The 23,160-nt window shown below is 35.3% G+C and overlaps 2 protein-coding genes and 1 pseudogene across 2 annotated transcripts; all 3 read left to right on the top strand.

Annotated features, from left to right (window-relative positions):
- The first annotated feature begins 407 nt into the window (after positions 1-407).
- Positions 408-6,155, top strand: LOC128015383 (probable hydrolase PNKD). Its single transcript, XM_052599189.1, has 9 exons — positions 408-596; positions 1,073-1,188; positions 1,269-1,381; positions 1,823-1,881; positions 2,627-2,719; positions 3,536-3,702; positions 3,951-4,037; positions 5,265-5,380; positions 5,542-6,155. The coding sequence occupies exons 1-9, from the start codon at positions 436-438 to the stop codon at positions 5,713-5,715; spliced, it is 1,086 nt and encodes a 361-aa protein (XP_052455149.1). The 5' UTR covers positions 408-435; the 3' UTR covers positions 5,716-6,155.
- A 139-nt stretch (positions 6,156-6,294) lies between these two features.
- On the top strand, positions 6,295-11,126 carry LOC128015088 (ciliogenesis-associated TTC17-interacting protein-like; annotated as a pseudogene).
- Positions 11,127-11,603: 477 nt separating this feature from the next.
- On the top strand, positions 11,604-19,588 carry LOC128015385 (caspase-8-like). Its single transcript, XM_052599191.1, has 10 exons — positions 11,604-11,746; positions 12,402-12,703; positions 12,903-13,002; positions 13,215-13,353; positions 13,456-13,529; positions 15,605-15,626; positions 15,731-15,771; positions 16,491-16,608; positions 16,699-17,200; positions 18,991-19,588. Exons 2-10 carry the CDS (start codon positions 12,405-12,407, stop codon positions 19,118-19,120), a joined length of 1,425 nt encoding a protein of 474 aa, XP_052455151.1. The 5' UTR covers positions 11,604-11,746; positions 12,402-12,404; the 3' UTR covers positions 19,121-19,588.
- Positions 19,589-23,160: the final 3,572 nt, after the last annotated feature.

Here is a 23,160-nt window from a genome sequence, read left to right on the forward strand (position 1 = left end):
TATTTTAAAAGTGATTTGTTTTAATTTCACATTTTTATAATTTAATTAATTATTAGCTTTTATAAATGTATTAAATTTACGAACCAACTGAAGTTCCTCCACAAACCCCAGTTCAAGAAACGTAATGTTCAATGCTCTTCATTATGTTATTAACAACAAATATAATATATTTTATTTATATAATATTTTCATAGTCATCATCATAATATATATATATATATAATATATATATATATATATATTATGATGATGACTATGAAAATATTATCCCCTACTAATAGCTTCCTGATGAAAAAAATAATTCACTGTATGAATTATAATTTGAAGAACAATACAATAAATAAATAAATAAAAATAAGAGTGTTTACGGTGATTGTTACTTCGGGCCAACCGTAGTTAGTGTTTAATTTCGTCATCGTCGACACGCCTACTACAATGGCGCTTCCGGAGTGGACAGTGTATTTACTTTGTATTGCTTCAGTATGTGGAGGATTTTACATCTGTCGTGTTTCTAAATGCGCCAGAAAAAGTGCATGGAAAAACAGCCGGATCGCTAAACTGATGGGTCGCACAGAGAAACCGCTTTTCTGGATAGCGTAAGTGGCTTATTTGGCCTGCTGCGGATTTTTTGTTTTATTTGAATAGGCTACTGTTTTATTTATCCACATCTTCTGTATATGATGTTTACATGAATGTGCTATTGAAATATAAATATTTTACGTGTGTAGAAGTAGCAAATGTTCATCAATGTTATTTCATTACTGTCAATTATATATGGCCCTAATGAAAATATACAGTTTAAATGTGATTTTGTTTTTGGAGCCCGTTAACACCATGTCAGGTTTCTATAAACTAAACGAAGGTAATTATGAAAACAATAGCTTAAACACTTTTTAGGCTATTTTTTTTCTAAAAACTATTAGTAGTTTTAATAAAAATTAAACCGATTCCTTTATTTACCAAATTGATCATTTAGATTGAATTTACAACATTTCTGAAGGAACAGTTGCATAGAGGAACATAATGCAATGGCATAAAACACTCAGGTGTTCTCTTAAAAAAACACTTGCAGGTATTCTCTATATACACGGACCAAACTCGGGTACATATTTCATAAGAGGCAGATGAAGAAAGCACGGGAGCGGTACCCTGCCGGCCACTCCAAAACTCAACCTACTATAATAAACGGTGAGTAGAAACACTTTTTCCATAATACATTCAACAGTTGATTATCAATATCTAAAGTCACACTCTATTACTTTCAACAGGCATCAAGATCATACCAGTGCCCATCTTATTAGACAATTACAGCTATGTGGTCATTGACACTGCATCAAATATGGCTGTTGTGGTTGATCCCGCTGACCCTCAGCCTGTTCAGGTTGGATTCAAAACGACTGTGCAGTGGTTTCAGAAACAGTTTGCTGGATTAAATGTCTTACTGTAGTGAAATTGCCAAACCCATATGGTTTAGTGGAAAGTGCTTGTTTTTCCTCACTGGTTTACCAAAAATGGTGTAAGATGGAATAATAATCAGTTATTGTTATTGTAAATCTGTCATTTTAATGGAAAGATTCCCATTTTCATTCCTTGCAGATTGATTTTTGTTTGTTGTTTATGAACCTATGTGGTCTCAGTAATATTATAATCAGGTTAAGGTTAGGTAAGTCATGATCAAAATATCTAGGATCCTTCCTGTACATGAATAGATGCCTTACTGGGCATGTGTGACATATAGTCACATCTTATCTTTTGTGTGATATCAACCAGAGCCCCGATTTTGTTTTATCTCATTTCATGGTCTGTCCTTACACCCACACAGGCATGTCTAGAGGAAGAGGGGGTGGAGCTACAAGCTGTTCTCTGCACACACAAGCACTGGTAAGACCAAATCTGAAATAATGCCAAAAATCTCTTGAGCTTGAAAGCTGCACAATATTTTAGTCTAATCAATTACTAGATGTGTTACATTCAGATGGTTAAGATGCAAGATCACACTGCACCAGTTCTAAGACCTATGGGGCGTCTAACTACCTTTAAAGGATTAGTTTACCCAAATATACAAATTCTGTCATTTATTCATCTCCGTGTTTTCCAAAACCCATTAGACTCCTATTGAGAACACAAATGTTTTTTTTGTTTTTTTTTATATTCTGTCATAATTTTTTGCCTATCTATTGGAAGTCCACACAACCAAAATTCGCAAGCTTCAAAAAGTACAATAAGACATTTAAAAGTAATCCATATGAATGAGACATGATTGAGAAATATGTAATTTAGACATTTTTTCACATATAAATATTGATCAGTGCACATATGATCATTTCTCTTCAGAGATTTAGCTTAAGTCACTAAATTCAGATTGATTACTTTAAAAGGTTTTTATGCACCTTTTGAAACTTGAAAATGTTGGTTGCATTGATTTTAAAAGGATGGATAAAAATATAAGTATATATATTAAATTGTGTTTCAAAGATGAATGAAAGTCTTGTGGGCTTGGAACGACATGAGGATGAGTAAATAACAGAATTTTAATTTTTGGGTGAATTTAACAGAATCAAGACTGAATATCTAAACATGAAAATTAAATCAAACTATCCTCTGTATATAAACTTTTCCCAACCAGGGACCACAGTGGAGGGAACAGAGCTCTAAAGAGACGCTACATGTCCTGTCGAGTGTATGGGAACGCTATGGACAACATTCCAGGCCTTACACAGTTAGTACCTTTGAATATATTCTGATGTATCATTTTATCAGTTAATTCTAAAAATTTATATTGTAATGTCATTATTTCACACCCGCATGTCGTTTCAAACCAATATGCCTTTATTTATTCTGAAGTCACAAAATATATTTTGAAGAATGTTTCAGCTGTTTTTGTCCACACAGTGAAAGTCAGTGAGGTCCAAAACAACCTTTGTTATTTTTTTTTTCAAAATATGGCCTAATGACCTAGTGGTTAGAGAGTTTGACTCCTAACCCAAGGGGTGTGGGTTCAAGTCTCAGGTCTGCAATACCACGACTGAGGTGCCCTTGAGCAAGGCACTGAACCCCCAACTGCTTCCCACGCACCGCAGCATAAATGACTGCCCACTGCTCCGGGTGTGTGTTCACAGTGTGTGTGTGTGTGCGCACTTTGGATGGGTTAAATGCAGAGCACAAATTCTGAGTATGGGTCACCATACTTGGCTGAATGTCACGTCACTTTCACTTTTGTCACTTTCACTTTTGTCACTTTCACTTTTTTTGTGTGTGTTTCACAGAATAATGAAATGCATTAAGGTTTGGCATGACATGAGGATGAGTAAACAGAATTTTAAAAATAGGGTGAACTGTTCCTTTAAACATATCCAAAATGTGTTCGAATATAAAAACATTTGTCTATACAAAATACAGAAGGGCTTGTTTGAGGGTCTCATATTTTCTAACTCAACTAAACTAAACCTATTCTTAATGTATATGATTGAACAGTTGGGCATTCCTTGATAGCATGAAACAGACCACTTAATTGGATGTTTTCTGGATTGTTTAGCCCCCTTTCAGACAAAGACACGATAGATTTTGGAACTCGGCTGCACTTTAGGGCCTTCTATACCCCTGGCCACACAGTAGGTCACGTGATCTACCTGCTTGATGGCCGAGCGATAGGTGGCCCCAGCAGCTTGTTTTCAGGGGATCTGGTATTCCTCTCTGGATGTGGTGAGTATGGTATTAATCATTGTGTTATCTCAATGTCCATATAAAAAGTAATTATATAATTATGTTTAATATATTAATAGTTTTATTGTTACCTGCGTGCAATGTTTGACATTGTGTGTATACGTTACAATTATTTATCGATAAGTATCGATGCTTGCCAAGGCATGCCAAATCTGCAAGCAAGAATTCTGCATTCTTAAATCCAGCTAGCTCTATTTAAAGCGCTGACTCATTTACATCCCTTGTAGGGAGAATGTTTGAGGGTAATGCCTCAACTATGTTGTCATCTCTGGATACAGTGGGATCACTGAACGATGAAACTCTGCTTTGGCCTGGTAAGGAAACAGTCTTTGTATACAGGCTTTTTACACTTGAAGTTGTTTTACGTTGCAAATTGTGTAAACTTTATTAATAATTCTTGGATAGTCATGTAGCAACATTTATCGAATAAGTACGGAACATAACATGATCTCTTTGAGACTTCAGTTGAAACATTCAATTTTGAAACCGTTTCCCCTTCAGGCACTGAAACTAATAATGTATTTATGAATAATTGCCAAAATCTCACCGTGGCTTTCTTTCATAGCATTGTTAAACGTATCTTAAAAGGTGGTAGTCCACCTGAAAAAGGAAAGTTCTGTCGTCATGTTGTTCCAGACCTATATGACTTCCTTTCTTCTGCTTAAAGGTGCTGTAGGGAACTCTTGTAAAAAAATATTTTTTACATATTTATTAAACCTGTCATTATGTCCTGACAGTAGAATATGAGACAGATAATTTGTGAAAAAAATCAAGCTCCTCTGGCTCCTCCCAGTGGTCCTATTGCCATTTGCCGAAAGTCATGTGCTCCCGGTAAAAAACAACCAATCAGAAAAAAAATGAACATAATAAGCGAGTACACCATGAATCCATTTTCCAAACCGTGTTTTTAGCTTGTTCTGAATCACTAGGTACACCTATAATAAGTGTTTATATTCGGACTATTTTAGATTGCTTCGGGGGTACCGCGGCGGAGTAACCCAGTACCTTTGTGATTCTTCATAGACATAAACAGAGAGAAGTAGCTCCGGCTACAATGTTCTTCTGCAAGACGCAAGCAGTTCTGTTTATTAACCGCTAGAGAGTCAAAAGTTCCCTACTGCAGCTTTAACACTGAAGAAAATAATTTGAAGAATGTTGATAACCAAATAATATGATTCCCATTGACTTCCTTTGTGTTTTTCGTCCATACATTGGATGTCAATGGGAACCAAAACTGTTTAACTACCAACATTTTTCAAAATGTGTTATTTTGTGTTTCACAAAAGAATAAAAAAGTCATACAGGGGGGTGAGTAAATGATGACAGAATTTTCATTCTTGGGTGGACTTTTTACCCTTACCCTTATCCTTTAACCCTATGTTAAAAGTGGCTTTAACCCAGAGTTTGAAAAACATATTAACCCAAGGTTAATTGCATTGTGGCAAGACTTTTTTAGCTTTAAGTTTTTTTTTAAACTTGTATTTGGGTGTTTGAAGGAAAAGCTTATTGGTTATTTTCATAAAGTAGGTCTTTCTTTTCAGGACATGAGTATGCTGAAGATAACCTGATGTTTGCTGCTGAACTGGAGCCTTGCAATGTTGTACGGGAACAGAAGTTGCAGTGGGTTCTGCAACAGAGGGGTCAGAGACTCTGCACGGTAAGGAAGAAGTCTATGAAAAAAAAAAAAAAAGTCCTAATATCAAAGAAGTCCCAGATAATTGTTACATCTCTAGACATGTGATATTAATCCAAATCTTCTCAATAATATTCCTACCAACCCAGCTTGATTTAAAGTCATTCTCTCTCCTCTTCATACAGTGTCCATCCACCCTAGCAGAGGAGAAGCAATACAATCCCTTTCTGCGGAGCCACTCCCAGGATCTTCACCGGGCTCTGGGTCTGCAGCAGAAGCAGGACGAGGACTGGACGTCATATCGCGCACGTGTTTTAGAGGAGCTGCGCAGACGGAAGGACATTTATAAGGACCGATAAGGCTTTAATCCACTGATGACTGGAGGACGTGACCACTGAAACCATTCCAAACTACTGCTCCCTATATCATTACCAATACCGGGCTTTATTAAAAGCACTTATGTGAATTTGAACAGTGACCTAAAGAAAAAAAAGAGTGAAGTAGACCTGGGCATTATTTTGTACACAAACATAATTTATTTTAACACTAAGTATTTGGTAGAATTTGAAAGGCATTATCCTAAGTTTTTTTTTTTTTTTTTTTTATAAACCTTTCCTGTCATTCTAAAGCACATGTTTTTTCTTACCCTTGACTCTGTGATTTGGAGATGTGTAGTGAATCCCATTTGAAATAACGTTTAATGCGTTTTAAATACTTAGGGTACAGTAAGCAGTTGTACAATAGGGTATTAGGATACAATAAGCAGTTTGTCGTAATAAACCTATTTATTATTAACGAATATATGTTTGCATTGAATACGTGTTGCACTGTTAAAATAATGGAGCCATTACAAGAAGGTTTACATTAGATGTTGACAACATCGTTAGTAAGGAAACCAGAGACGCTAAAAAGTTTGAGTGCATGAACAAAAAGACATCTAGACGGTGTATAAAATGAGTCCTAATGTAGACGCTGTTAGTCATTTGTTCTATTTCCTGTAATATTACATTCATTTTAAAGTTAGTTTATTTTGATATTTTTTAATAGCTTTAGTAAAGTAGCTCTTGTTTGTTTGACATCTGAAGGACTGAGCAGTTGAAAATCAATATACATCCAGGTAAAAAGAAAAACGCGCACAGTTTAAATAAATCTTCCAACTGTTACGATCTCAAAGACCCATGTAAAATAAAAATATATAGACAATATTAGGAAACCTTGTTGTGATTGTTTCTTGTTCTGGACTTTCTAAGACACACATGGAGGAGACGGAATCAACACAGAATGAAACGGAAGAACTGAAAGCTTCGGTTAATGCAGTGGAGTTTATTGGTAAGTCATTAAACATGATTATGATTTAGGTGAGGTCACTTCTAAAGTTTGCCTGTCAGAGATGCTATTTTAGTGCTGCAGGGACCATCTGTTAATGGCTTCAACGGTGTAAACTGTAAGTCCCCTCACATTCGTTAAGTTGCATTATACTATTATTTTGTTTCAGCAGATTTGACTTGTGCAGGACAGAGGCTGTATGAAAATACCGTGCTAAAGCATGAGGCACTGACAATTACATAAACGTGCCTTTAGATTAAATGTACTGAATCTTTCTTCAGAAGTGCTTTCAGATCCTTATAATCGCAATCATCATACTGTAAATGAATCTTAAGTCAAGATATGATTCAATTAACTTGACCGTTAGCCGCTTCCACTCGCATTTTCAGAACCCGAGGATCTGGACCAGTGTTTGTTCGCATTTTCACTTGTGGCTGTGTCAAATTCGGCCTGAGAGCTGGGAGACTTCTCTGTGAGTGTCACCAAGGCGAGCTACAATGAGGAGCTATGTTATCAGCTCCATGCCAACAGTCACGGAACGATTGATGACATTCCTTGTGGTACATCCATTGTAGGTGAGCTTGTATCAGGCTCCTCTCCTGAGGCTGTTTAAGCTACGCTGCAAGATAGCTTTTACCAACTACCGCAGTCTTTTACACATATCAAAGTTACTCTCAATACCTCCAAAACAAAAATAATGTGGTTTTACCGTAAGGGTACTACGCCTCCTCCTGCCCTTAACACAACTACCTGCAAGGGTGCTATTCTAGAACAAGTCACTGCATATAACTACTTGTGCATCTGGTTGGAAAATTCACTTTCTTTCACCATTCATATATCTGTTAGAGAGGTACGGGAGGACCCAAATGTGGTTCAACAGAAAATAGAGCCTTTAATGTAAACTCAGATGTTCTTCTGGGAGAATAAGGCAAATAAGCAACCCACAGAGAGGGCGATAAAAAACAAAACCGAAATATCAGCAGATAACTTGAAAAAAGGCTGGAGTCTGGGTCTGTAGATATAGCGACGACAGGCCGAGGGTCTCTCAAAGTAGATGCGGGTATCAGGAAGACCGTTTTGGATGGTACTCTCTCGGCGTCAGTCCAACTGGACAGAATACAAAGGTGAAGGCGACAAACAGAACAAGAAGGGTTACCAGGCAGGTCTCAACAGGACAAGACGGGACAGGACAGGACTTGAACAGCTGGGAAAAAAGAAAGAGAAAGTAACCTATAAGACCAGCAGAGGGAGACAGAGTAAAAAGAAACAGGAACATGACAAGTCAAGATAACAATATCAAAGCTCCAATCAAAGGTCAAAGCCAAGCTAGGTTTCAGAAAACAGAAACCAATCTTCATTCACCACCTCTGCCAGACTTACTCTCATTCAAATGACCATTTTACCCATGTTAAACTATGGAGACACTATATACAGGGTTGCTTGCAAAGCACTCTTTCAAAACTTGATGCTCTTTATCATTCTGCTAGGTTTGCCACAAATGCACCCTTCAATACACACCACTGTGCTTTATATTCACCTTTTAACTGGCCCTCCCTCCACAATCCTGGTTCACCTTCATTTACAAAACACTTCTCGGCCACTTAGGTCACATGCTGCAGCCAAACCCGTCACATATAACACTCGGTCCTCACTTCATCTTCTACGAAGTATTTCTCAAAACGAATTCTGTGTTTGGTCTTACGTCTTTTCATTTTGCTGCCGCTCACTTTTGGAATGCTCTGCAAAACATTCTCAAACTAGATAAACTAATCCCAATTTCATCCTTCAAAACTAGTATATCATACTTGTTCACGGACAAATGCAGTTGCTTCACTACATAATTATTTAATGTGTTTTTTATTCTATATTTTTACAGTAAATAGATTGATGTTTTAAAATGTATTTATGTAAATGCTAACCTGTATGTATTTCTAATGTTCTGTATTTATTTTAGCCCTACTTCCCTTTCCCTAAATGGTCATTCCACGTGTCAGGCCGCCATTGTATATAAGAACCTGTTCTTATTGACTTGCCTGTAAAAATAAAGGTTGAGAGAGAATATTATATAAGGACTATTTCCTTCCCTTTATCATTTGTTAGTTAAAAAAACACAAATGGCATTTGTGCCATCTCAGGCATTTCTGAAACATGTTGAACCCTTTATTTGTTCCCTTGAGTTTTTACCATCCTACATATCCAGAAATCTTGAGATACTGGAAGAGAATCATCATGAATATGTAAAGGTATCTTTTCTATTGACATGAAGAAAAGTTCATGAAAATCATAGGGTAAGTTCCCTTTAACTTAATACTTGTTACCTAACATATTCTGTTTAATGTTATAGAAATAATGAATGTTAAAATCAAAATTGCAATGTAAAGTCACTCAAATCGTATGTGTTGTAAACATCTCAGAGAAAGAGGTGAGTGCGGTTATTGAACATTTCACTGATAGTTTGTGTTTAGCAGTTTGCATCACTTATAACAGAGGCTCATCTTTCATTCTCAAGGGTGTGAAGACAAACCTACCCATTTCCTCTGAGTTCGCTAAAGGGTTTTGTGTCTGAGGCATCCAACTTAATGATCCTGCGTAATATACTGGCTCAGCAGAAGACTGTTCCAGAAAACATGACAATCCTGTCATTCGATGCAGATACTGTGCTTACTAAGTCAGTTATGTAAGTGCAGGGCAATAATGACTTATTTCAGCCCTATGTTATTTAAAAAAACAATGTAAACAGTAGATGTATGATGATAGATGGTTGAGTTGGAGAGTTGTTATTATTCTTTCATGTGACTGATGCACTTGTTTGCTTTAGAGAGAGCTTGGGTGCAAGAAGCAGATGATTTGGGAAGAGTTAGTCGATATCTTTGGGATAGAAAGGACTGTGTCCTCTCCAAAGGACTCCTCAGGAACTTGGCATTGCTATTTCTTGCCTGATGGGTAGAATACTCTCTTAATATTTTTGTTAGAAAGCAAAATTCATCTTATCTGTTCCTCATATCGGTGTGTCTACACTGGACACGAGTGGTATTACACGACTAAAGACAATAAAACCTACACTGTAAAAAAACAATCTGTCACATTTACATGAAAATACCGGCAGCAGTGGTTGCCAGAACCTCACCGTAAAAAATATGGCAGCAACATTTTAGGTTTTACATACTTAAATTCACAATAAAAATTTCATTAACTTATGTAATGTTAATAAACCAACCTATTGAAGTACTAATATATGTTTTGAACCATTGTATTACACTTATAAACACCAAAAAACTTAGATGAGAATGAGAATGAGTGATAAATGAGTGATGAGAAAATCACAAACAGCTTTTCCAAAAGCTGAGGAGGAAAAACACTGTGCCATTCACACAAACACTAAACAACATCATAGTTATACAAATGATACTGAAATAATGCAATAAACATTCATTTAACAACATTAGATTTAAGATAAAAACCTAATGTAGACAACTAAGAAGGAAGATATAGTTTAAAAAAAAACATCAAATATGAAGTATCATTCAAGGTGATTCCTGTAGTCTTAATTTGTTTTTTTCATTGTAACTTATAAAATGACTTTCTTTTTCACATCCAAATTTTTTTTTATTTTAACAGTACTTTACTGTAAAATGACATTAAATGTCATTACAGTTATTCGCCATATATAGTATGGAAGCTTAATGTTAAACAATTAACGTGTTTTTACGTTTTTTCTGTTAAAATCACAATACTTTTTTACAGTGTGTCATAAACAGGTATTTTGTCTACAATAAATGTGGTGTGACGCGAGCAACAAATTTCAGACAATAAAATTACTCATTATTTTTATGACATACTGACACAAAGGAAAAAATTACAGTGCAAAAGTTGTTTATATGTTGACATTTAATATTTTGCAAACAAAACCAATGCTGGTGTATGGTACATATAAAATTAGAATTGGTATATGGTATATATATATTAGAATTAAACTAAAATATTTTACACTTAGGCATCTAGCAAGCAGAGTGCACTTGGGCTCACCTGTGATTATGAAGCTCCAGCATTTGCCTTTCATCCTTGATGGAGGTTTGAATACTTTATCATTATACAGTTTGCTCCTTTGTAACCAGAATTAATCTTTACAGTAAAAAACTAAGTTAAATCAAAAATGATTTTGCTTTTATTTTCAGTGGAGAAAGACCATATTCCTGTGTTTGAGAATTAGTCTCTTATCTGGGAGGAAGACATGGAGCTTTACTCAATGTTTCTTGATATAAAGGTGCCTGTTATTTTTAATAAGCTTAATAAATCCCATTCAACAAGTTTGCAAATTGTTGGACTCATTTTCAGTCACACAGCAAGAACTCACAGCAGACGAAACCCTGAGCTAAAGGCGTTGCTGCTGTTGAGGAAACCTCAAGATGTTTTCGCATTTGCATGTGACTTGTGCTCAAAATAACGCAGGAAAATCCCTTACTCTCAAAGACTCTCAAAACTTTAACCACTATCAGCTTGAAACACTAACCAGTTCCTGACGTACTGAAAATAAAAGTTTTCTTCCAATAGTGCCTTGGTATAATGATGTCATGCTCTGTTTTCGTATGTAGCCTACTGTAATATTATTTGGTTTATCTTGATTATTTGAGTGACATAGTCATTTATATACCTTTGCAGTGATAAAGAAATATTGCACAGAATATACTTAAACACTAAACTTTCTAGTGTGTCAAAATAAACTTTTTATGTAACAATGCTTTTTTACTTATAGAAAATATATTTTTTAAAAAGCTTAAGCACATGACGATACACATTACAATATACACTCGTTTTTATTTTTCAATCAAAAACTGTCTGAAAAATGTAAGTATTTCTTACTGCTATTCAGAATTCAGTAACTCCCAGAAATTTACAACACACTGGTGAAAACACCCTTCGATGTCACTTCCTGTTTAAACTGACAAGCTAGCAGAAAAACCGAAAGTAAGACGCGTTGGAAACAGAATCTTTAGCATGTCCGACCGACTCTCTTGATTTTGTTTCTACATTACGATTTTATGTCATTTGGATGTAAATATAGAGGTAAGATAAGTATTAAGTTGAGCATTTTAGTTGATTGTTCGGGGTAACTTTCATGACTGTCATAACCTAGTCCGGGGTTAGTTTGTTACCACAGTTACACTAGCATTCGATTTGCTGAACAAAAAATTCATTTGATAGTGATAGCAATTTTTTAAAGCAGTGGCAGTTGTGTCTTGAAGTGTGATATGATACAAAGTTAAAGAAAAATATATTTAGTATACATTTTATACATTCCGTTTAATGGCCCAAGCGGTTAGAATAAGGTAAGCTAAAGATAGTAACGTTAGTTTTAAATTAAATACGTGTATACGTTGAACAAATAACTAAAAAACCGGTCAAAAAGTCACATGGGAGTGTTGTCACAAGGCTGAATAAAAAAATGTTTGATGGTTTTGTATGCTGCGTTCAAATACATATTTCGAAACTTGTTAAATGACGCTATTTGTGAATTCTGTCCTAAACAAAAATTCCAATGTAATCGTATTTTGTAGTATTTGTAATGAAAAGAACACAATAAGTACACTCTAGAAATAGCTGTATCATGAACGTTCCACGGTTACCACGGTTATCAGATAGCCAAAATAAGGACTTTATCAAGTTGTTTAAGTTATTTCTTCCTTTATTTCAAAAAGCCTTGTTTAACATTATGTAACAGAATATGGACCTAAATACGTTTCACAAGATTGATGAGGAGCTGACAAGTAATGAAGTGGCCCAGCTGAAGTTTCTGTGCATGGACCTAATTCCCAAGAAACGTTTGGATACAGTGACTGATGCCAAAGATCTATTCCTGAGAATGGAAGAACAAGCACTACTTGATGATGAGTTACTCGTCCCCGAGCTTCTGGTCACAATTGGCCGCTTTGACTTGCTTGGCATCCTGGGAATGTCCAAAGAAGATGTGCAAAGGAAACTGCTACAGTGTGACAGGTCTAGGATAGGTGTCTCAGCCTACAGGTACGAAGAATACACATTGACTTGCTAAACTTAAATTAAATGAAAAGGAATAAAAGTAGAATTAAATAAAAGTAATTGCCAACACAATATCAATATCAGTCAATATCACATTGTTTTCTTAGAAATGGCTCCTTGTACTGTAGTTACTGTACTGATAAAGTTTTCTGTCACGATTACTGTGACTCCTTTCTCATCACAGAAAAATGCTATTTGGAATATCTGAGCAGATGACAGCAGAAAACCTTCGTTCAGTGAAGTTCCTTGTAGACCTTCCGAGGTCAAAATTAGGAACGTCTTCTGTGAGTTATATATTTTGGGCCCTGAAGTTATAATGTTCATGCAGATTGCATAAGAATAATAAATTCATGTGGAAAAGTGGAATATGTATTTTGCTACCTTGACTGGATTAACTAGCCTTGTAATTTTTTTTATGTAATTAAGAATATAGTTATTATGGGTTACACTTTAGCCTGTTACCATACAACAGTGTTATGTTATGTGAATCATATAGACACTTCTAGATGTTATGATTGAGATGGAAAAGCTACAGAGGCTTGGGGAAGACAACCTGGATGAACTTTACAGTGTTTTAGACAAATGTGACAAACAGATGGCCTGCAGGATCGAGGAGTACAGGACCCGGGAACAAGGTTACTGATAAAATCTAATTAATTATTTACCACTTTATTGTCTACTTTTCTCTCTTTTTTCCAAACATAAACAGCAGCTTTTTTTCTTATTTTGTCCAATAGGAGGCAGACTTCCTCTACGCGAAGTGTTTGGCAGTGCACAAGTTTCCTTACCTGTTGAAAGTAGGCAAAGATATGTAAGTAGAAATCTTTACTTTAAGATGCATTTGGACATTTAATTTTCACATAGTATAATCCAAGTCTTTCTTATGATGTGGATTTTTGTGTAATTTAAGAACCAAATGTAAAAACTCACTTTAAGGGATACTTTATAAAAAATGAAAATTTACTGTTAATCTACTGACCCTCAGGCCATCCAAGATAGGTGATTTTTTTTTTATTATGTAGAACAGTAAGGAAGAAATTTAGCTGAAACCATGGTTTATAGGCGATTTCATAAAATGCAAGTCAGCAGTTACTATCATTTTGAGAGTCAAACAAACGCAACTATGGATCACAAAATAAATACATGATAGTATATTGACATCTTATGAAGTGAAACAACCGGTCTGTGCAAGAAAGTGAACATAATGTGTACATAAATGGACCATGGTTTCAGCTAAAAATCTTTACTGTTCTACTGAAGAAAAAAGTATCCTGAGGGTGAGTAAATTAAAGGGGTGGATTACTGTTTTTTTTTTAGGCTTGATTTTGTTTATGGGGTGCAGTCTAATATTTGTTCATGCTTAGTTTTTTTAAAAAACATTAAAAACAAAAACATTATTTTTCAACAAAATTGACCATTATTACACACTGATCTGTCCCTTCTCTGACAAACGCCTCAATTTATTTCCTGTTATTATGAAGCCCCTCCCTCAGAAAGATATGATGGGCTGAGATTGGTCAGCTGGCTCAGTGTGTTGTGATTTGCTAAACCGCCTGAACATCCCGCCCCTCAAGCTCAGAATGTGCTCCAGTTGTACAGTAAACAATGGTGTCCTCTATATTGCTTATCAATTTGAGTCCGAATTAGGGATGGGCATTCAATTAAATTTTTTTAATCGATCGTCGGGAGAATTAACGATCGAATATCGATTAATCATTAATATTTTTATAATATAATTAATTATTACATTTTTATAAATTTATTTTATTTTTTTATTTTTTTCGGTCTCGGTGAGACCTTTATTACAAGATCAACTTGTAGCAGACAGTTAAACTACGTTCAGGCAAACTGAACATATATGTGCGTGCATATGCGGGGTTCTAAAGCAGCAGAACCTGCAGCTGCAAGCCGGCAGCTTCTAATATACTGTTTTATTCTGATTAAATCATTAATACAGCAACCGTACACGCGTCCATGTATAAAGCTTCTCATTGCGTGGTGAAAATAAGTGTAGAAATGGAACAGTTTGTTGGAGCTGATCTGACGATCTGAATGAGAGAGGGAGAGAGCAAGAGATGCAGAGCATGGGTGATGCGAGGAACAGGATTGAGAATCTCTGCTTTAGAACATTGGGTTTGAACCCCTAGTTTTCTCTTCCTCTTCTCTAAAGCAGCACAGCATGGCCTCACCCCCTATGTTGTGTGTTCCCGGAGGTGGGGTTTCTCTGGGTTTGTGACGTAACATACCTTCGAAGAAGCTCGTTGTAGTCCCTTACCAGCCGTTATTGTAGGCATTAAGCTGCCAGAATCTTAAAAGATGATATCTCCGTTTGCAATGAACTTTCAGTGCTGCAACTTTGCAGATATTGTTTATGTTCAAACAGCAACATTACAAACAAACTAACTAACATTACAAAAGTGGAATTGCAATCAACCACCCCTTTAACAGCAGATTTTCACTTTTGGGTTGAACCATTTCTTTAAAAATGTCTGTTTTTATCCGTGTCCCATATTCAAGTGACCCAATCGGTTTTATTGTCGGCAGAAAATAGTGTTTATCCACTTTGCTAGTGAACTCATTTTTAATATGGTCTGGGTAATATTTTATTTTTCCTAGTTCCATTCATGATTTTAAAGGATGAAGCCATGTATCTATTGGCATTGTCCTAATTTGGCCTCTAATTTGCTGCCATTGTGTGTGTGTGTGTGTGTGTGTGTGTGTGTGTGTGTGTGTGTGTGTGTGTGTGTGTGTGTGGTCACAGCACACCATCTGACAAATAGCAATATTTTTTTATGACAAATACATTTGAAATGATAAATATACTGCAATTCAATGCATAATAACCTCTGTTGTTTCTATTCCCTCCATATTTTGGCTTTATCACAGCAAATGGAGACAGGAACTGGATGTAAGTTATACTGTCATACGAACTTTCAAAACATTACAGAACATTAATGCTCCCTTTGTGTGTATATAAATATATCAACTTATGTTTTTTTTTTTTTTTTTTAGTGAGAGAATCACTTTTTACAGACGCAGAACCTGAACCAACAGTAAAAAAGACAAATTACATTTCATTCTTAATATGAAATATTTTTTTTCATTGTTACATTACAGTTGAATGAGGTAAAAAAAAAAAACTGTGGTTTAAAGTGGTTTAGAGTTTTATAGTTTCACACTCCTATAGAAGTTACAAACAAATGATCATAATGGCATTAATTACCTTAATCAGGATTGGGGAGTCAAGAAACTGAGGATTTCAAATAAGTTATAAGTAATTCACAGATCAGGGTCATTATGATTGACAGTTTAAATAGGACCTGATTGGCCACAGCTGATAAATTTGAACTTTTTCACTAAGGCATAGCAAAAATGAATCACATACAGTTGTTTTTAATTTCCATATGTCACTGCTGTGACAAATATGAATTATTAATGATCTTCTGTTAATAAAATGTGTATGTGTGTACTGGCTGTTTGTAAATTATGTAAATAATATATATATATTTATATATATATATATATATTTATATATATATATATATATATATATATATATATATATATATATATATATATATATATATATATATATATATATATATATATATATATATATATATATATATTATATATATATATATATATATATATATATATATATATATTTATATATATATATATATATATATATATATATATATATATATATATATATATATATATATATATATATATATATATTAATGAGATTTGCTTTGCATTCATGTAGCAGGAGGCATATTATAATATGACTCGGCGGCCTCTTGGATATTGTCTAATCATCAACAACGACAACTTTAAAGAAAAGTCCTCACTGAACAACCGAACAGGAACATATAAGGACAGAGGTATTTCAGGCAAATCCATTAATTTATATGTATTCCTTAAAATGTGTTTGTAAATTAACTCTCTCTCTCTCTCTCTCTCTGTCTCTGTAGATGACCTTATCAGAATGTTTCGCAGAATGCATTTTGTGGTTGAGGTTCAGGATGATCTGACCGCTTCAGAAATGAAGGAACTGATTAAGGAATTTGCGAAAAAGGATCATAGTCAAATGGGTGCTTTTGTCTGCTGTGTCCTCTCGCATGGACAGAAGGGCGCTGTTTTGGGCGTGGATGCTCAAGGAGTTGAAATCCGTGAAATCACAAAGCCTTTTGGTGAATGCCATACACTAGCATCCAAGCCCAAGCTTTTCTTCATTCAAGCCTGCCAAGGAAGTAAGGGCCAGAATGGTGTATGGGCAGAGGATTCAGCGGAAAATGCTACAGAAGAAGAGTATGAGGGAGATGCTTATAATCCAGCATACCGCTTTATTCCAATAGAAGCGGATATGCTAATTGGAATGGCCACAGTGGAGCACTACCAGGCCTTCCGCCACACTATAAATGGGTCTATCTATATCCAGGAGCTCTGTAAACAGTTGGAGAATCTGTGCCCCAGGTGAGTTCAAAAGGAGACTCTGTCACGTCTTGAATGAAAGATATTTGAATGTGGGTGGTTCTCAAATGTGCTCATGCTGGGTTTGTAGAAATTCATGTTGCTGTTCTTTTTTCAAGAAAATAATAATTTAATGAAACATTAAATTATCATAAAAAGACATTTATAATGTTACAAAAGCATGTGCTCAAAAAAAAAAAAAGAAAAGAAAAAAAAGCAGCACACTGTTTTCAGCATTGATAAGATTTCAGATTGATTTCAGAAATCATATTACAATGATTTCTGAAATATCTTGTGACTGAAAATTTAACTAAGCACAAAATCTATCACAGGTGGAAAGAATGCTAACAGTTTAAAAAAAAAAATAAGATCCACGTGACTCCCAATATCAATAATGCCAAATTTACACTGCAGAGTTTGCACTTAATTGCTTCTGAAGTGGCATTTAGTTGTTTTTATACAGACATGTTCAAAGCAGGTGTGGAATGCAGAATGCATTTACGCAAAAAGGATAACCATATACTTTAATACTGGGGGCTAATGTGGATCAGAGCTGGTATTGTTTTTTTTTTTTAGTTTGGCTTTCATACAGCATTGTGCGTTTACACCGCCATCGTCGAGAGCTTCAAAAATCGCTCTGGCCGCCCTGCTAACAAAGCTGCAGAAAGATTTCTGAGCGCTCTGACTTAGATTGAATGCTTATCTTGTATTCAAAGTGGCCGCAAAGCAAACAAGCTTGTGGATCTTGTGCAGACTGACCACAAGGAGGGTAACGTTATAAGTTAACCTCATTAAATATTGTTGTGGACGAAGTATTAAGAGCCTTTACTTAATAATGTATAAAGCACTGTAAAAATACTCTGATGCAAGGAAAAGTCCTTCACTGAAAATGTTACTTAAGTAAATATAATCAAGTATAAATATTACTTAATGCAAGTATAATCAAGGAAACGTGTTTAAAAGTAAACAGTACTATTATTTATTATATCATTAGATTATTATTCCTATAATGTCACTGCACATCAGCAACTCACCAGGAACATGAACAATCTCCGACACCTTGGTCCACGTATCATTTTTACTTGATTTTTTATGTCCCTGTGTGCAAACAGGGTCACATCATAGATTATTGCAAACCCGCCACATTAATAATCATCCTGTCCTATATTTATCTTGAGAGAACTAATGTGGTCGAGGAGGCTTTTTTGGAATCCTTTCAAGCAGTGGACTTTTACGTTCCGATTTGGTGCTCTCCCTCATAAATGTTTATTGTACATAATGTACACACACATTTATATATATCTTTATATTTACATATTTATGCTTATTTATATAAATTGGCCATTTCCATTTCTGGTTAGATGCTAACTGCATTTCATTGGCCCTGAACATGTATTCTGCACAATGACAGTAAAGTTTAATCTTATCTAATTTAATCTAATTTAAAAATAATTGTACAATGCAACATATTTATGAATGATTTTGAATAATTCATGATAAGGTGTATACATTCACATTTATTCATATTCTGTTTGTTGTTACGTATGTACATATGAAACCAACATGAACAGGAAACGTGGCAGATGTATTTTAGATTTGTTTTGTTTCCCTATCTTTATTTGTCATTGATCCATTTTGCAGTTAATCGTAGTGTTCACACCACACATTAGAACCGCAGTGAAAATGCAGTGAGCTTGAGGGAAGAAAATGTTCCTGTTGAATTCTCATGATGGTTTGATTTGGGTGGCTTCATAGAGTTATGTTCTTGTCTGCTTTTTTTTTTTCTTTGACAGAGGAGAGGATATCTTGTCCATCCTGACAAAGGTAAACCATGAAGTGAGCTTGAAAAGGTTGAAGGTCTTCAAGCAGATGCCTGAACCTCGATATACCCTCACCAAGAAGCTGGTTCTGCCCATGGACTAAAGATCTGATTGACTCCTGTCGACTGGATCCATGCTAAAGATGCTTACGTTTACATTTCTTAGACTATTAATTCGTCAGGAAAGACACTTTGGTGTTATAGATTCAAAATGTTCTGGCTGTCTCTGTGAGTCTGATTTAAATTATTAAATAAGAATATGTGTTGAATTTACAGAAACGTTTTTGGGTGATCTTGCTTAAACATTGCATTTTAAAAGTAATAAAGCATTTATATTTGATACTTGGAACAAATATTTTTAAACTTATGTTAAGTTTGATCATTTTATATCAGCAGTCTAAATGATTTAGTTTTAAATGCTGTTTATAAATGCATATTTTTGCCATTCATGTCTTCCTCTGCAATGTGAATGAACTAAAAACCCAGAGATTTTGAACTCTTTAAAGACTGTATTCAATAGGATATCATTGATGTTAGAAATTAGTGAAATTAAACATCAAACATTCTTAAAAGTGTCTTTTTTTTTTCTTAATTATTTTAGCATATAATGGGATAATGTTTTGCATCCCAAAATGCAAAATGTTATTTTCCACCCACTCTCTGACCCTGTTATGTGGACTTTTTCGCCTATTTTTGTTGTTTTAATAAACTTTTAATAAACCGGACAAATATTATTTCTGTTACATGAAAAGAAAGACGCGTACAAGAAACAAACACAAAACTTCCCATTTCCTCACAGTAATGTTCTGCTATCACCTCACCATGTCTAAAGAAAGGTCCCCAAACTCTGCCAAAGATCTATTAAAATCTTTTTCATTGACATATGTCCTATATTTTCTGCCCATCTAAAGAACATTTATTTTTCAGGATACATGTTTATAAATGTATATTTAAAAAACAAAACAAAATTTTATCTCCTGTAAAGGCAATGGAATATAACATCAAGGATCTTCTCTATTTCTTTCACATCTTTCAGAAACTGGTTGACTTCCCACTCCCATGCATACAGTATGCAATGATATAGTGTGGATGTAAACTCAACGCATCTTAGCCAAATATCATTTCTGTTCCAAGATAGGTGATGGTGGCATATCAAGAGATTTATTTTGTGATTTGAATATGAAATTTCTTATTTAACGTTTTATAGGAATATTGTATGTATGTACTATTTCCTCAAATACCTTTGGGCCTTTTGACCTTATTCTGAATATATTAATTCCTAAACCTGTCTACAAAGAAGTAAAAATTGTAGATAATATTGAGAGGTGTTATTGTGCCTTGGAAACCTGTAACTGTTTTCCCAGGAGGCTACTATGCTTTTATTTATTGCCAACCTTTGGTTTCTCTCCATGCTGCTTTCATCCTGATCCTTTAGGTTACAATACAAGAGTCACTGCAGCTTTTGTATTTAGTAGAAACAGGTCAGTCTGGGACCTTCAGCCTTTATGAAAACTGTTGTTCCATGTAATAAAGCAGTTTTCCTCTGTTCATGCATATGAATCCAGACTTAAACCTTACCATGTTCTTTCTTGGGGACTGAAAATATTGGTGGTAGCACACAGGAGAAGAAATTTAGGTTGCCAGTATTTCTTTGGGAAACCTTTTGTTTGGCAATTGAGGGTCAACACTGAATGTTCCTGTGGACATCAAAGGTTTTAGAGGTAATTGCAATTGTTTGTGGTTGGCTCAAAATTCGGGGGTGGTGATGGTGACAAGTCGATGTTAGGAAGTTGTTTGGACAGGAATCTCCACACAGAATCTCCTTCCTAAACATTATTATTTAGGGTGGTAAACAGGACTCATTCTTCTAATGAAGTTTCATGAACAAGATTCGGGAGGAGCACGTCAGATACTTAGCCTAATTAGCACAGGTGGAGCACACTTAAGGTAATCAACCCTAGGGTATAAATACAGCTGACTTACATGTCTCCATTGACAGTTTATCAGCATCACTTCTCCACCCCATTTCCTCCACTTAGAGTTAATTTTACACTTTTATATATGGGGGGTATTCTAGATTCAGGCCGTTCCCCGGACAGCATGCCAAATATGCATTATAATATTTCAGCTAATTATATGTAAGTGTGAACTCGTGAAATAGGCTATCAGTAGTATCAACTGCAATCTACATTTGAAAAGTTGAATTCATTAAGAAGGCCTACATTTGGTCCCCCACCCTGACAATCATGTACAACCCAATGTGGTTACACTCATGCAAACAATTTGTCGTTTTAAAAGCAGTAAAATAGTTATTTTTCTGAACTGTCATTTATTAGTTAAAGCTGTGACAGAATATTGGAAAAAAGTCATTATAATTTCAGATAATTATGTGTTTACTAAAAAAGAATATAAGTTGTTTCGATTTAACAAATTGCATGATAATGCCATTTATATAAGGAGACACTTAGTCCTTGAGTTCACATTTTAAGGTAAGTAAGGCCTGGTTCACACGGGACGATTTTAAAATTGTCGGCAGATTTTCCAAACCTGAGAGACCCCACACACGGCGATAAAAAATCACGGATCTAACAGTTTTGGTCGCTCCGTGTGTGGTGTGCAGCCACACGGCAATATCAACACATCACACACGAACCGATTTGACTCCCGAGCATTCCCAGGTCAGACGGGAAATCTCGCAAAATCCCTCGAGATCAAACGTGACTTTAGAGTAAACAATCATGGCGGACAAAGAGGATGCAGTGGCCATAGTTTGTGCTTTGTTTTTAACGGGAAAAAAAACATAAGAAAAATAAGAAAAGGCGATGGTCAAAGAGGTGGAGACGACGCGAGCATGGACTATACTTGCTATATCATGATATGGAGATAAGTTGTTGTTTTATCTCATAGAAATGTTGTTACGTACTACACAGATTAATAACCGTTGAAATAAACGTTCATATATTAGTTTCCATGTACTCTGGTGGACTGCAGTTGTGGATGTAGTTATGCCCATCGACTTTATTTGTATTTGTTATATTATATACGCCGGCTGTTTTGATTTTGTTTCCCGGTACTATCACTGCCTCGTCACCTCGCTTTCTGATTGGCTACACGCCACAGTCCACAGGCTGCGTGATTGTTTGTCCTCGGGGGACACCACACACGAGAAGAAATCGGGCAAAATAAATCCAACATGTTGGATATCCCCGATTTGAGATCGGAGCGGTCCCGACATTCTTCCGAGCAGAGGAGATTAGTCTTAACACACCACACACGGCAGGAATATTTGATCAGATTATTTTACGATAATCGGAGCATCCTAAGATTGTCGGAAGGGCTGAATCGGGGCTAAAATCGGCCCAATTATCCTGTTTTCTTTTTTTAAATGCTTTTTTCAATCATAAAGTTATTGTTTATCAATATGTTCTTAGTTGTTCCAGAGCATTTATTATATTCTTTATGACAGCCATTTAATTATTCTTTTTTTTGGTCTGCATTGTTACTTAAGTCATTGTTCCCGAGTGTTTACTCTTTTATGTGTACTGTGTACAAATGTGCACAGATATTTTAAAGCCATTTAAATTTCTAGGAGTTCTAAATTTGATGCATAATTTTGTTGATATACAAGCGTAATGTTACTGTTGTGATTACTGATGGATACAATTGGTACTGCCGGCAACAAAAATCTGACAAGTCAGTGTAACAAGAATGAGCAGAAGAAGGTCAAAGAATCAGATGGCTCAAAGAAAAAGAATCTGTAGGGAGGAATTCACAAGCAAGTATTTGATTTTATTATTCAATGAAAGTGAAAGTGGCATGTAGCCAAGTAAGGTGTCCCATGAGTTTAAGTGCCTTGTTCAAGGGTACCTCAGTTATGGGTAATGTGGGTGGAAGAGAGCACTGTTCATTCTCATTTCCTGCTGGTACTGAGACAAGAACCTGTGACCTTTAGGTCCAAATCTCTAACCAATAGGCCACAGTCAAAAATGTCTTATTTAGATTATACAACGTCTGATAATTTTTTTTTTTTTTTTTTTGAGCCATTTTTATATTATTAAGTGTTTTTTTTTTTATGTTATGCAGGGAGACAAAGAAAACCTTCCTGAATGTATTCCAAATAAAAATGGAGCTGATGGGTTAAGAC

This window comes from Carassius gibelio, chromosome A6 (assembly GCF_023724105.1).
Source record: "Carassius gibelio isolate Cgi1373 ecotype wild population from Czech Republic chromosome A6, carGib1.2-hapl.c, whole genome shotgun sequence".
NCBI classification, from domain to species: domain Eukaryota; kingdom Metazoa; phylum Chordata; class Actinopteri; order Cypriniformes; family Cyprinidae; genus Carassius; species Carassius gibelio.